We start from the raw sequence: 14,325 nt of genomic DNA on the forward strand, positions 1-14,325 counted from the left end.
AAAAAACACCAATGATAGCCTTGCTGGAGAGGTTGTGGAGAAAGGGGTACACTCATCCATTGCTGGTGGGAATGCAAACTTGTACAACCACTTTGGAAAACAGTGTGGCGGTTTCTCAGGAATTTTGGGATCCACCTACCCCTGGACCCAGCAATACCACTCTTGGGAATATACCCAAGAGATGCCCTATCATACAACAAAAGTATATGCTCAACTATGTTCATAGCAGCATTGTTTGTAATAGCCAGAACCTGGAAACAACCTAGATGCCTTTCAATGGAAGAATGGATGAAGAAAGTATGGAATATATACATATTAGAGTATTACTCAGCAGTAAAAAACAATGACTTCCTGAATTTTGCAGGCAAATGGACGGAAATAGAAAACACTATCCTGAGTGAGGTGAGCCAGACCCAAAAACAGGAACATGGGATGTACTCACTCATATTTGGTTTCTAGCCATGAATAGGGGACGTTGAGCCTATTATGTGTGATCCTAGAGAAGCTAATTAAGAAGGTGAACCCAAAGAAAAACATTTAGGCGATGAAAGGAGACAGAGACAAAGACCCACATTGGAGCACCGGACTGAAATCTCAAGGTCCAAATCAAGAGCAGGAGACAGAGCATGAGCAAGGAACTCAGGACCGCGAGGGGTGCACCACACACTGAGACAATGGAGATGTTCTATCAGGAACTCACCAAGGCCAGCTGGCCTGAGTCTGAAAAAGCATGGGATAAAACCAGACTCGCTGAACATAATAGACAATGAGGACTACTGAGAACTCAAGAACAATGGCAATGGGTTTTTGATCCTACTGCACATACTGGCTTTGTGGGAGCCTAGGCAGTTTGGATGCTCACCTTACTAGACCTGGATGGAGCTGGGTGGTTCTTGGACTTCCCACAGGGCAAGGAACCCGGATTACTCTTAGGGATGATGAGGGAGGGGGACTTGATGGGGGAGGGGGAGGGAAATGGGAGGTGGTGGCGGGGAGAAGGCAGAAATCTTTAATAAATAAATAAATAAATAAAAAGAAAAAAAAGAAAGTAGCAATGAAAATAATTTTTATGGATGGGGTCACCACAATACGAAGAACTGTATTAAAGGGTCACAGCGTTAGAAAGGTTAAAAACTGTTTCACCTCTGCCTTCTACATTCCCTGGGGTTCCAGGCCACACCACCCTGTCTTGAGAATCCCATATTTACCACTAGGGTGTGTACGATTGTCTTACATCCAGCTTCCTCCCAGTTCCTTGCCTAGTTGTCTCTGAATTCTTTCTTTGACAATAAGACCCTGGAAACACACAGGCCCTCACACCACCCGCTTCCTATGCCATTACCCACAATCCCATCCTCACTAAACTAGTGTCCTTCCCTCCAGTCCCCTCCCACAATTGTACTGACATCGTCATGGGGACCCCACACGAATGGCCACCTTTGTTTGTTCATGTACCCCTGCCCTAGAACTCCCTATGTAGATCAGGCTGGCCTCAAACTCACAGAGAGTCTCCCTGCCTCTACCTCCTGAGTGCTGGGATAAAGGTGTGTACCACCACTCCTGGCTCTTTTATTTTTCACATTTATTTATGGGGAGGAGGGGATACACATGCCTCAGCAGGTGAGTGGAGGTCAGAACACTTTCCAGGGTGTGTTACATGGACTGAATTTGGGCCTTTAGGCTTGGTGGCAAATGTAATGGTCTGTTCTGTCCCTTTAAGAGACAAGCCCCGCCCACTCCCCCCCACACACCACCACCACTGAGGCAGGCACCTCTTGCTTCTGCTTCCAGCCTGAGCTCTTCCTTTCTGTCTCTCTTCTGAAGAGGTAGCTGCTGCCATGGCTCCTCTCCCCATGCCCCAACTTTCTTTCTGTTTCTCTCTCTCTGCCTCCCTCTCTGCTCTTCTCCCTTCTCCCCTTCCCCACTTTCCCTTCCCCCTCCATAACCCACTAAATAAATATCCAACCTCACTCTGCATGTCCTGCCTATCCTTCCCCGTCTCTCACGCTACACACGGCCTCTGTGGTCTTGGGACGCTGCAGCCCCTTGGGGAACTGCACCATCCCTGCCTGGGACTGGCTGCCTACCTGGCCTGCCGTGGTCTCAAAGAACAGCGCCGCTATTTACTTAAACCATAACAGCAAGCCCCTTTACCCAAGAGCCATCTCTCTCTCACACACACACACACACACACACACACACACACACACACACACACACACACACAGGGGACGGTCGGCGCTGCCACTCCCCAGTTCTCCAGCCCCATCTGCCTCCTCTCCTGGCCACCTCCACAGACCAGTACTGGGTGAATCTGGTCCCAAAATCTCCCGCTTAGATCCAAACCCCAGCAGCTGCTCAAACTAGACGGGGGGGGGGGGGGGGGGGGGGGGGGGGACTTAAGTTGGGGCTTGGGACAGCAAAGTTCATCCATCCCAGGGGTGAACTCCTGCGGCTGGCCACTCAAAGTGGAGGACTCTCTGGAAAAGCCAGGAAGTCAAGCCAGGCCCTGGCAAATGTTACTAGGACAAGATGAGGCCCTGGCAAAGGCTGGGTGTCCCTCCCACCAGGCTGATTTCCCACCCTGGGCCATTTGTCACCCCAGAGGAGGGCTGGGAGGAGGGCTGGTCCTGTAGGAAGAGGCTTGCTTGTAGAATACAGGCCTAGGGCACTAGCCACTGCCTCGGGGAGTGTGGGCATCCCTAGGGCAGCCTGAGGCTTCTCTGCCTGGCTTTTTGAGGCCCCTCCGGGTTGGGAAGGGCTGTGGAAGTTGGCAGGGCCTCTTTCCTCCTCGCTAACTCAGCAGCTGAAGCTTTTTTTTTTCACCCGCCTGGGCCGCTGCTGAACTGGATAAATAAGCAGGAGAGTCCAACGTCAACGAAACAGGAGCTCGCTCAGGCCTCAGCTGCACAAAGGCCGCTTTGAGCAGAGGCAGGCAGGAGGCGCCCGGGCCGTCGGGGCTCCCCCCTCCCCAGCCCAGTCAGGCTGCACTTGGCCTTCGTGCTTACCCACGCCTTTTCCCAGCAACGTCCCCAGGCTCGCTGGGGATCCCGCCTGCCCCCAGTGGAGACTGGTTCTTTCCTCCAGTGTTGGAAGGCTCTCACCCCTTTATAAAACTTTCCTTGGCTCTCTAGTACCCCAGGGGGGATCCCCCAGTTCTCTCTGGGGACCTCCACTTTACTCCACCAATGCATCCGCAAAACATGGTGCTTCTCCTCTTTCTCTTCCACCTCCTCCTGCTTCTTCTCCCTCCTATCCCCCTTCCTTCCCTTTCTCTCTTCTTCCTTCCTCCCTCTCCTCTTTTCCTCTTCCTCACCGCTTTTCTCTTCCTCTCTCCCACCCCACATCCTAGTCTTTCTTCTTTTTCGTGTTTTAAGACAGGGAGTCTTGTAGCCCAGGCTGACCTCAAATTCCCTATGTAACTGAGGATGACATAAATCCATGATCCTCCTGCCTCAGCCTCCCAAGTGCACCCACGCTGCTCATCTTAAACACCCTTCTCTTTTCTTCTCCATGGCTCTTCCTCAGGACTGAGATTCAGCGGCGCGGAGGGTGTCACGTCTATAACTTGGTGCCCTCAACTCTCCTCGCTAGACATTAGCAGGACTAAGGCAGAGAAGGATAGAGTGAGATGCCCACTACCCACCCCTGGCATGTATGCAATTCACGCTGCATACAACATGCAACACGCATGTCCACACGGAAACAAAATACCTTATAAGGCATTATGGGAATTAAATGAGATGCAAGTTAATTTCTTCATAAGTGGTGGTTACATTTAAGCTCATCACACCCCATCTCTGCTGTGTAACAGTTAAATTGATACATTGGTCAGTTCTGGCTATTATCAATTTAATTTGCACTATATTTGCATTTTAGCTGCAAGATACTCATTATTTGAACCCAGCATGGTACTGACTTCATGAGTTTAATATAGTCATATGCCAGAACTCGGTATATAATTCGGGTGCCCTTGGAGGCTGAAAGAGGGTGTGAGATGACCCTGAAGCTGGATTTTTTTTTTTTTTTTTTTTTTTTTTTTGGTTTTTCGAGACAGGGTTTCTCTGTGGCTTTGGAGCCTGTCCTGGAACTAGCTCTGTAGACCAGGCTGGTCTCGAACTCACAGAGATCCGCCTGCCTCTGCCTCCCGAGTGCTGGGATTAAAGGCATGCGCCACCACCGCCCGGCCTGAAGCTGGATTTACAGGTGACTGTGAGCAATGTAACATGGCAACCCACCTGGAGTCCTCTACAAGAGCAGTGTGCACTCTCAACCACTCTACATCTCTCTAGCCCCAAGTTACATGTATTTTAAGAATACTAGGTGGTGGTGGTGCACACTTTTAATTCCACCATTTGGGAGGCAGAAGCAGGCTGATCTCTGTGAGTTTGAGGCCAGCCTGGTCTACAGAGCTAGTTCCAGGACAGGCTCCAAAACTACAGGAAAACCTTGTCTTGAAAAACCAAAAGAAGAAGAAGAAGAAGAAGAAGAAGAAGAAGAAGAAGAAGAAGAAGAAGAAGAAGAAGAAGAAGAAGAAGAAGAAGAAGAAGAAGAAGAAGAAGACGCAACTAGGTGGTGTGGCGCACACCTTTGATCCCAGCACTCAGGAGTCAGAGGCAGATGGATCTCTGTGAGTTCAAGGCCAGCCTGGATTACAGAGCGAGTTCCAGGACAGCCAGGGCTACAAAAAGAAACCCTGTCGAGAGAGAGAGAGAGAGAGAGAGAGAGAGAGAGAGAGAGAGAGAGAGAGAGAGAATTAAGCAGGTGACCCCTTAAGCTCCTCATCCTCTGGCTTCCATCTGTGGAGGACTTCGATGACAGACTTGTGCAACTTTACCTGACTTTGCATTTGGCCTCTTATTCACTATGTAACCCAGGCTGGCTTTGAACTCATGACAATTCTTCTACCCCAGCCTTCTGAATGCTGGGATTGCAAGGATGTGCTGCCACGCCTGGCTTTTATTTGGCCTTGATATGGGGTCTCACTGTGTAGCCCTGGCTCTTCTGGAATCCACTCTGCTGGCCAGGCTGGCTTCAATGTACATTGCTCCTCCTGCCTCCGCCTCCCGAGTGCTGTGTCAAAGGTGTGCGCCACCACACTCAGCAGGCCCAGTTTTTAAGAAAATGCTTCTTGGGACTGGAGAGGTGGCTCAGCAGCTAAGGGCACACAGGGCTCCCTCAGATGCCCCAGTTTGCTTCCCAGCACCCACATGCAGCAGCTCACAACCACCTGTAGCTCCAACTCCTGAATGTGTGATGCCGTCTGCTGACCTCTGGGCCCAGCACTCATGTGCACCCTACAGGGGCTCGTGCACACACACAGAATGAAAATCTTCAATAAATTATTATTTTTTTTAAGAAAAAGAAAAGACGCCGGGCCGGGCGGTGGTGGCGCACGCCTTTAATCCCAGCACTCGGGAGGCAGCGGCAGGCGGATCTCTGTGAGTTTGAGACCAGCCTGGTCTACAAGAGCTAGTTCCAGGATAGGCTCCAAAGCCAAAGAGAAACCCTGTCTCGAAAAACCAAAAAAAAGAAAAAAAGAAAAAAAAAAGAAAAAGAAAGGAAGTACCTTTTTAGGGTTGGCGAGATGGTTTCCTGGGTGAATGTGCCTACTGCCAAGCCAATGAACTGGGTTCTAGTCCCAGAGTCACATGGTGGAGGAAAGAACCAACGCCTGACAGTTGTCCTCTGACCTCTACACACGCATGTAGCATTTACACTGCGGCAGGTATGTGCCCCCGCCCCATAAATAAACACACGGAATAAATTTTAAACATATTTTTAAAAGTTTTTTTAGACAGTTTCACTCTGTAGACCAGGCTAGACCCAGATTCACAGGACTCCACTTGCCTCCTCCTCCTAAATGCTGGGATTAAAGTTGTGTGCCACGTTGCTTGGTTAACACTTTTTCTTAAAGTGTGTGTGTTGGGGGGCATGGTGGCGTTTGGTGTGTGAACATAGCCGGACACTTAGAGGAAAGTGGACTCTCTCTGGTTTGAGGCACGACTTTCTTCCTCTTTGCTGCCAGGTACACCAGGCTAGCTGGCCATTGGAATCACAGGCGCTGGCTGCCACACCTGACTTCACGTGGCGGCGTCTGGAGACTTGAATTCAGGTCTTCACACTTACAGAGCAAGTGTTTTAGCCGTCATCGAGCTGCCTCCCCTGCCCTCTTTCAGCATTTTTAATGGCCCCTCTCATTCAGACAGTCTCTTGACACAATGGACGTTCATAGGCGCCAACTGCAGGCCAGGCGTGAAAGTCTTGTGGGGCATGGCACAGTGCCTTGTTCCTGAAGCTCCCAGGTTTTGTAGGTAGACCAGGCTCTGGAGCAGCTGGCTGCACTCTGCAGTGGGGTGTGGGGTAGGACTCATCCAGACAGAGGCTCTATCAGAACGGAGGTGGGGTCTGGCGGAGGGGGTATGGGCTTAGCCTTGAAGGGAGGGTGATCAGTGGTTACAATGCGAGAAAGGCCCCTGGGAAGGTTGGCGGCATGGAGTGGTGAGGGTGGGAATTCAGGACAGAAGGCTGTCCCTTCCCAGAGTGGGCCCCCAGCCAAGGCCCGGAGGAAGGCTGGCATCTTCCAGGGAGGTGGAGCTTTGGGGGGCTCCCAGTGGGGGGTGGGCATTGATGGTGACCTCCCTCCATCCCTGTCCTTCTCATCATCTCCCTTTCAGTGGACGCCTGAGGTATTGTTCCTCTTTTGTAAAGAGGGAGATCGGGTAACAAAGCCGGGTGGGTGGGCAGGCAGCCCAAGGGGCCTCTTCTCTTCTCTCCCCAAGCAGCGTCTAACATTGAGGGGTAGGCGGTTCGGCAATGTCACACACACACACACACACACACACACACACACACACCCCTCCGGCTTCCCAGGAGCTGACTGTTGCCATAGTGACAGGCAGACCTTACATCCCACTGGCCCCTGGAGTACCCTCCCCACTATGGCTGCCAGAGTTAGGGCCCCTAACTCTTTTGCATCCTGGAGCGGGAGGCAGGGACACACAAAATAGGGCTCCCAGGCCAGGCTCTGCCTCCTAAGTGGCTTTGAGGAAATGGACAACTGGAGAGAGCCCTAGTCATTCCGGACAGGTGTTCAGGAGGCAGGGCTAAACCTTGAGATCAGAGATAAATGAGCACTGACCCTGGTGATCGGCTGTTGCTGCCCTGCAAAAAAGGAAGGGAAAGATGGGCGGGGGCTCATGTGGTGGGTGGGGATTCCGGACTCCAGAGCTGAGCCTTCAGCTCTGTCCAGAAGAGGTGGGGACTGTCCCTAGGAGGTGAGGATAGCTGGAACGAGAGGGGAAAGGCCTTGGGGTGTTTGTGAAATTAAAAACAAAACAAAACAAAAACAAAAACTAACCAACCAACCAAACAAACAACCAGCCTAGGGGTGTGATGCACACTCAGCTCTCTGTGAGTTCGAGGCCAGCCTTGCCTACAAAGTGGGTTCCAGGACAACCTACACAGAGAAATCCTCGAAAAACCAGAACAACAATAACAACCAATCTTAGAGAATGGAGAAGTAGCTATAGTCGTGGGGAGGGGCTGGGAAGAAGATTATGAAGGGGGAGGGGCTTTGCCTGGAAGGGCACCCCCAGGGATCTTCCCGTCTTCTCCGCCCCAGCGGGATGATCCCGTGTGTGTATTGCACTGGCTGCCTTTGTACACGGGTGCTGGGGATTGGAACTCAGTTCCTCACACTTGCTCAGAAACTCCTTGACTGCCTAAGCCAGCTCCCCAGTCCCGTTTAGGTTTGCGGCCGTGTCTCTGGGGATTCCCAGGGCTGAGTTTGTGTACGGGGCTGGCTGCAGCTTCACAAAGCCCCTTCTCTTCTATCCTTTCAGAGGCAGAGCGCTGGGTGCATGCCAATGGCAGCATATGTTTGTCTTTGTCGCTGCTGAGCTCCGGCTCGGCTCTCAGGGAGCTGAGAGACAGTGGGCAATGGCTGCCCCATTTTCTCACTGTGGCCAGCAGCACTGTCCCAACTCTTTACTGAATCCCAGCTCTAAATATAGCGGGAGGGGATTGGTAAAGCCGGAACACTTGGGCATCTGACTTTCCGTGAGTGTGTGTGTGTGTTTGTGTGTGTGTAAGAGAGAGCGAGAGACAGACAGGCAGGCAGGCAGGAAAGCAAGACTGCCTGCCAGACCTGCCCTCTAGGGGGCATGTGAATCTGAGTGAGTCCTTTCACCTTCAGACTTGCACAGAGGCCACAGGCTGAGCTGGAGGACCATCACGAGGCCAAAAGCATCACTGAAATGCCTGGCTGAAGGGCAGGCAGCCTGTCATCCCAGCACTCAGGAGGTGGAAGAGGGGGTGAGAAGTTCAAGGTCAGCCTTTGATGTTTAGTGAGTTTGATGCCAGCTTGGACTTCGTAAAACAGTCTCAGAAACAAACAAATGCGGAGTCTGAGAGATGGGCCGGGGTTAAGAGCACTGACTGCTCTTCCAGAGGACCTGGGTTCGATTCCCAGCACCCACATGGTAACTCACAATTCCAGTCCTCTTCGGTGGTGCACAGACTTACACACAGGGAAAACACCTAAACACACAAATTAGAAAATGTAAAAATTAAAAACAAAGCAAAGCCGGGCAGCGATGGCACATGCCTTTAATCCCAGCACTCGGGAGAAAGAGGTAGGCAGATCTCTGTGAGTTCGAGGCCAGCTTGGTCTACAAAGCGAGTTCCAGAACAACTAGGGCTACACAGAGAAACCTTGTCTCAAAACAAACAAACAAACAAACAAAGCAAAACAACAACATCGAAACAAACAAAAGGAGGGTCCAGAGAGGTGGTTCTGCAAAAAGGTCATAACGACCTAAGTTCAGTGGGCAGGTCCCACATAGTGGAAGGAGAGAACTGATTCCCCAAATTGTCCTCATACACTTGCAGTTTTGTGAGTGTGCATACCTGTGCTTGCATGTCACACACGCGTGTGCACACACACACACTCACACGGGTGTGCGATAAATGTAATGAAAACCAAACCAGCAAAGCTTGGTCTGGGCGAGTGGCTTAGTTGGTAGAGTGCTTGTCCAGCATACAGGAGGCTCTCTGGCGGCAGCCCTGAGGAGGCAGGAGGATCAGGAGTTCAAGGTGAGCTTGAGGCAGCTGGGTTATAGGAGACCCAGTCTCAGAAATAACAAGATCAACAACAAAACATCCTGAGGAGGAGGCAGAGAAGGGCCTTGTCTAGGGCTTGCCTGGGGCTTGGAGACCTTCGGGTGACCCCCTTCCACTTGGGGTGAAAAGGGCGCACGCATGGTTATGTCCCCACGAACTGTCGAGTCTGCAAAGGAGGGGAAAGGCCCAACCATCTCCAGCGTGGCAGACAGGCGCGGCACCTTTAAAGCGCGGCGGGGGCGTGCCCGGTGAGAATGCCCCGCCCTCGGGCGTGTCTTTCCACCGACCACGCCCTCTAGATTCGGAACTGCGGCGGCCGGTGGCTGAGACCGCGCCGGCTCTGGCTGGAGTGGCGGCAGCAGCGGCGGCGGCGGCAGCGTCTGCTCCTCCAAAGGCGCCGTGCGCTCCGGGACACACGTGGGCGGCTGGGAGATGGCGCGCGGTTCGCAACGTGGCGCGCAGATCCCGGGACGCGGGATGGAGCGGCGCGAGTGAGCCTGAGCTGGGGCGGCCGCGCCGCGGGGCGATGGCCGTGCCACCGCTGCTCCGCGGGGCTCTGCTGCTGTGGCAGCTGCTGACGACGGGCGGCGCGGCTCTGGAGATCGGCCGCTTCGATCCGGAGCGCGGCCGTGGTCCTGCCCCGTGCCAAGCGGTGGAGATCCCCATGTGCCGGGGCATTGGCTACAACTTGACCCGTATGCCCAACCTACTGGGCCACACGTCGCAGGGCGAGGCGGCTGCACAGCTGGCCGAGTTCGCGCCTCTCGTGCAGTACGGCTGCCACAGCCACCTGCGCTTCTTCCTCTGCTCGCTCTACGCCCCCATGTGCACCGACCAGGTCTCCACTCCCATCCCCGCCTGCCGGCCAATGTGCGAGCAGGCTCGCCTGCGCTGCGCCCCCATCATGGAGCAATTCAATTTCGGCTGGCCGGACTCGCTCGACTGCGCCCGGCTCCCCACGCGCAACGACCCGCACGCGCTCTGCATGGAGGCACCGGAGAATGCCACCACAGGCCCCACAGAACCCCACAAGGGCCTGGGCATGTTACCTGTGGCACCTCGGCCCGCGAGGCCACCGGAAAATTCAGCCCCAGGTCCCGGCAGTGGTGGCACCTGTGACAACCCCGAGAAGTTCCAGTACGTGGAGAAGAGTCGCTCGTGCGCTCCGCGCTGCGGGCCAGGCGTCGAGGTGTTCTGGTCTCGGCGCGACAAGGACTTCGCGCTCGTCTGGATGGCTGTGTGGTCTGCGTTGTGTTTTTTCTCCACAGCCTTCACCGTCTTTACCTTTCTGCTGGAGCCTCACCGATTCCAGTACCCCGAGCGTCCCATTATCTTCCTTTCCATGTGCTACAACGTCTACTCTTTGGCTTTCCTCATCCGAGCAGTGGCAGGTGCACAGAGTGTGGCCTGCGACCAGGAAGCAGGGGCTCTGTATGTGATCCAGGAGGGTCTGGAAAACACAGGATGCACCCTGGTCTTCCTATTGCTCTATTACTTCGGTATGGCCAGCTCACTTTGGTGGGTGGTTTTGACTCTCACCTGGTTCCTAGCTGCAGGCAAAAAATGGGGCCACGAGGCCATTGAGGCCCATGGCAGCTACTTCCACATGGCAGCTTGGGGCCTGCCAGCTCTCAAGACCATCGTGGTCCTGACGCTGCGCAAGGTGGCTGGGGATGAGCTGACGGGGCTCTGCTATGTAGCCAGCATGGACCCGGCAGCCCTCACCGGCTTTGTGTTGGTACCCCTCTCTTGCTACCTGGTACTTGGCACTAGTTTCCTCTTGACCGGTTTTGTGGCTCTCTTCCATATACGCAAAATCATGAAGACGGGTGGCACCAACACGGAGAAGCTGGAGAAGTTGATGGTCAAGATCGGAGTTTTCTCTATCCTGTACACTGTGCCGGCCACCTGCGTCATCGTCTGCTACGTTTATGAGCGCCTCAACATGGATTACTGGCGCCTTCGGGCCACCGAGCAACCATGCACTGCTGCCACTGTGCCCGGAGGCCGAAGAGACTGCTCGCTGCCAGGGGGCTCGGTGCCCACTGTGGCTGTCTTCATGCTCAAAATCTTCATGTCCTTGGTGGTGGGCATCACCAGTGGAGTTTGGGTATGGAGTTCCAAGACTTTCCAGACATGGCAGAGCCTGTGTTACCGAAAAATGGCAGCTGGCCGAGTCCGAGCCAAAGCCTGCCGGGCCCCAGGGGGCTATGGCCGTGGTACTCACTGCCACTACAAGGCCCCCACGGTGGTCTTGCACATGACTAAGACAGATCCGTCTCTGGAGAACCCCACACACCTCTAGGGACATGGGCTTGGCTATGGACTATGGCTGCTCCTTCCTTGCCCTCCCCTCCCCCCTTCGGAGACAGCTGAGTAACAGCTGCCCAGCTGTCAAGGTCAGGCGAGTGAGACACAGGGGGCTAAAGACTAGGGTGGGGACCCAGTAAGACTCATAGGCTCGTTCTCTCACAAGGAGCAGGCCTAGTTGAGGCCCCAGAGGGTCCTAGAAGGGGCAGACGAGGGCAGGGTCCAGTGCGGGGCTTATTTAATGATGTAATTTATTGTGGCGTTTCTCTGGAAGCTGTGGCTGGAATAAACCCTCATGTGGCACCGCCTTGTCCTATCTGTGCTGGAAAGAGGAAAGACCAGGCAGAAGGGAGAGAAACTTCATAAACAGAGCTGGGGGTGAGAGGTCGTGAGGCTCATGCCATGATCCGTTTTCTGGCTTCCTGTGAGGGTGAGGGAGCCATGGGAATCTGTGCATTACAGGAGTGTGTGTGTGTGTTCGGTGTTCTCACTTGTCTCCCATGCCTTTGAAGTGGAACAAGGACACCTTGATGAATACCCCAGGAATCCCTGGGTGTGACACGGCTCCTCTAGCCCTAGCAGGGTCATCCAGCCTGTTTGGGGAAACAGGTAAGCTGCTTTTTCACATTTTGCTTTAGAAAACCAAGGGGCTGTCAAGGTAGCCTGGTGGGTAAAGGTGCTTGCCGCCAAGACTAAGGACATGAGTTCAATCGCTGGGACTCACGTGGTAGAAGAAGGGAACCAACACACACAAATTCTCCGTGACACAATAAAGATATCAATTAAAGAAATGTGATATCTTTAAAAAGCAAGTCATCCTCTACTGAGTCTAGAGGATGGCTGTCCTCATTATCTGTGAAGACTGCTGGGAGCAGGGAAGCAACTCAATGGTAGGGTGCTTGCCTAGCATGCATGAAGCCCTGGGTTCCACCGCCAACATGCCTTAAAAGAGGCATGGCTAAGCATGTTTATAATCCAAATACTTGAGAGGTAAAGGCAGGAAGATCAAGAATTCAAGGGCATCCCCTAGCTACTATTTGAGCTATCCAAGATTCTATTTGGAGGAAAAAATAAAATTTAAAGGGAAGGAGCAGGCCAGATGGCTCAGCAGGTAAAGTTGCTTGCCACCAAGCCTAATTTGAACCCCGTTGGTAGGAGAGAACCAGCTACCATGAACCTGAGGCGCCTTACCTCCATGAGTAGATGTAAAAATAGTTTTCAAAGTATTATTGTTTGGCAAGTAAGAAGCCTTGTCTCAAAAAAAAAAAAAAAAAAAAGCATTAACAATATCATCAACAAGCCGGGCGGTGGTGGCGCACGCCTTTAATCCCAGCACTTGGGAGGCAGAGGCAGGCGCATCTCTGTGAGTTCGAGACCAGCCTGGTCTACAAGAGCTAGTTCAGGACAGGCTCCAAAACCACAGAGAAACCCTGTCTCGAAAAACCAAAAACACACACACACACACACAAAAACAACACAACAAAAACATTATCAACAACAACAAAATACTTCAGTAACAGCAACAACAAAAAAATCAATCTTTGGTATTTGGAGCCCTAAGCTATATCTTCCTATTTTTGGATAGGAGGAAGATGGGGCTTGAATATGCAAGCATCTTGGTAGTAGTCTTGGAGGTAGGGAGCTACTGAGTCAGTGAGAACTTTGTCTCCAGCTCCAGAACACGTGGGAAGATTTGGGGTGCTGACAGCAGCTGTGAGGATGTGCACAGCTGTGCTGGGTCAGTCGGCAGGTCAGGAAAGCACCATGGATGCCTGTCTACTAGAGCTGCCCATCCCTGTACCCTGAGGTATGTATTGTCATCCTGGAGGTTCCTATCAGCTCCATCTGGCCTCTTAGGTCTTTATCAAGCTCACTGAACTACACCCCGCTTTTGCTGTGAGTGCTCAGTTTGACCTCAGGTCCTTATGGTCCCACAGCACGTGCCCACTGTACCATCTTCCCCCGTCCCCAGGTAAAGATCTTGATATCTTCTACATATAGGCAGCGCCTCAAAAAGTTTTGTGTGTTTTTGAGACAGGGTCTCTTTACATAGCTCTGGCTGTCCTGGAATTTGTAATTTAGGCTGGCCTGAAATTCAGAGATTTGCCTGCCTCTGCCCATGTGTGCTGGGACTAAGGGCACATTACCTCACCTGGCTAAGGAAGGTTTTAGAAATTGTTTTATTAAATATCATATCGCACTTCGTGTCTTTATCTTGTTAGCTGAAGTGGGAATAGGGAATATAAAACACCTCAGTTGCATGCAGTTATCCGAGAATAGCATGTGTGTGCAACTGGACCATGATAGGAACTTGTTGCACACAGTTTAGCTTAGCTTTGCTGAGGGCAAACCCAGGGCTTGAAGCATGCTAGACAGGTGGTCTACCACCGAGTCACACCTTCAGGCTTTCCTAGGAAATTCTTTATACTGTTTATTGTATATAGAATGTCTCTTCTCTGTAAGGAACTTTGTTCATACCATGTCTTTGACCACAAAGCCAGTGACCTTGCCTTGTACCTCCTGCAAAGGTTCTTGCCTAAGAGCTTTTATAGCCTATATTGGGAGTGGGAAGGGAGTGGCTTCTCAGGACTTGTTCATGGACCTGTAGGATTTTGGCAGTCGGATACCTGAAAAGGGAAAGGTAGGGGGTTGCACTGAGGGAAGCATTTAATGGCAACCAGTGCACCCCTTTACCCTTGCTCGTCTGTGGGTAAGGGAGAGGTTAGGACTTGTGTTGTAATATGAGCGGCGGGCTGCGTCCCGCCACCCAGCTAGCTTTACCCAAAATAATTGCACGGAAACTGTATTCTTTTAAACACTGCCTGACCCATTAGTTTCAGCCTCTTGGCTAGCTCTTACATATTGATCTAGCCCATTTCTAATATTCTGTGT

At 52.4% G+C, this 14,325-nt stretch overlaps 1 protein-coding gene across 1 annotated transcript; it reads left to right on the forward strand.

Annotated features, from left to right (window-relative positions):
• Positions 1-9,435: 9,435 nt before the first annotated feature.
• Positions 9,436-11,727, forward strand: Fzd9 (frizzled class receptor 9). Its single transcript, XM_057764988.1, has one exon. The coding sequence runs from the start codon at positions 9,650-9,652 to the stop codon at positions 11,426-11,428; it is 1,779 nt and encodes a 592-aa protein (XP_057620971.1). The 5' UTR covers positions 9,436-9,649; the 3' UTR covers positions 11,429-11,727.
• Positions 11,728-14,325: the final 2,598 nt, after the last annotated feature.

Source organism: Chionomys nivalis, chromosome 3 (assembly GCF_950005125.1).
Source record: "Chionomys nivalis chromosome 3, mChiNiv1.1, whole genome shotgun sequence".
Taxonomy (NCBI): domain Eukaryota; kingdom Metazoa; phylum Chordata; class Mammalia; order Rodentia; family Cricetidae; genus Chionomys; species Chionomys nivalis.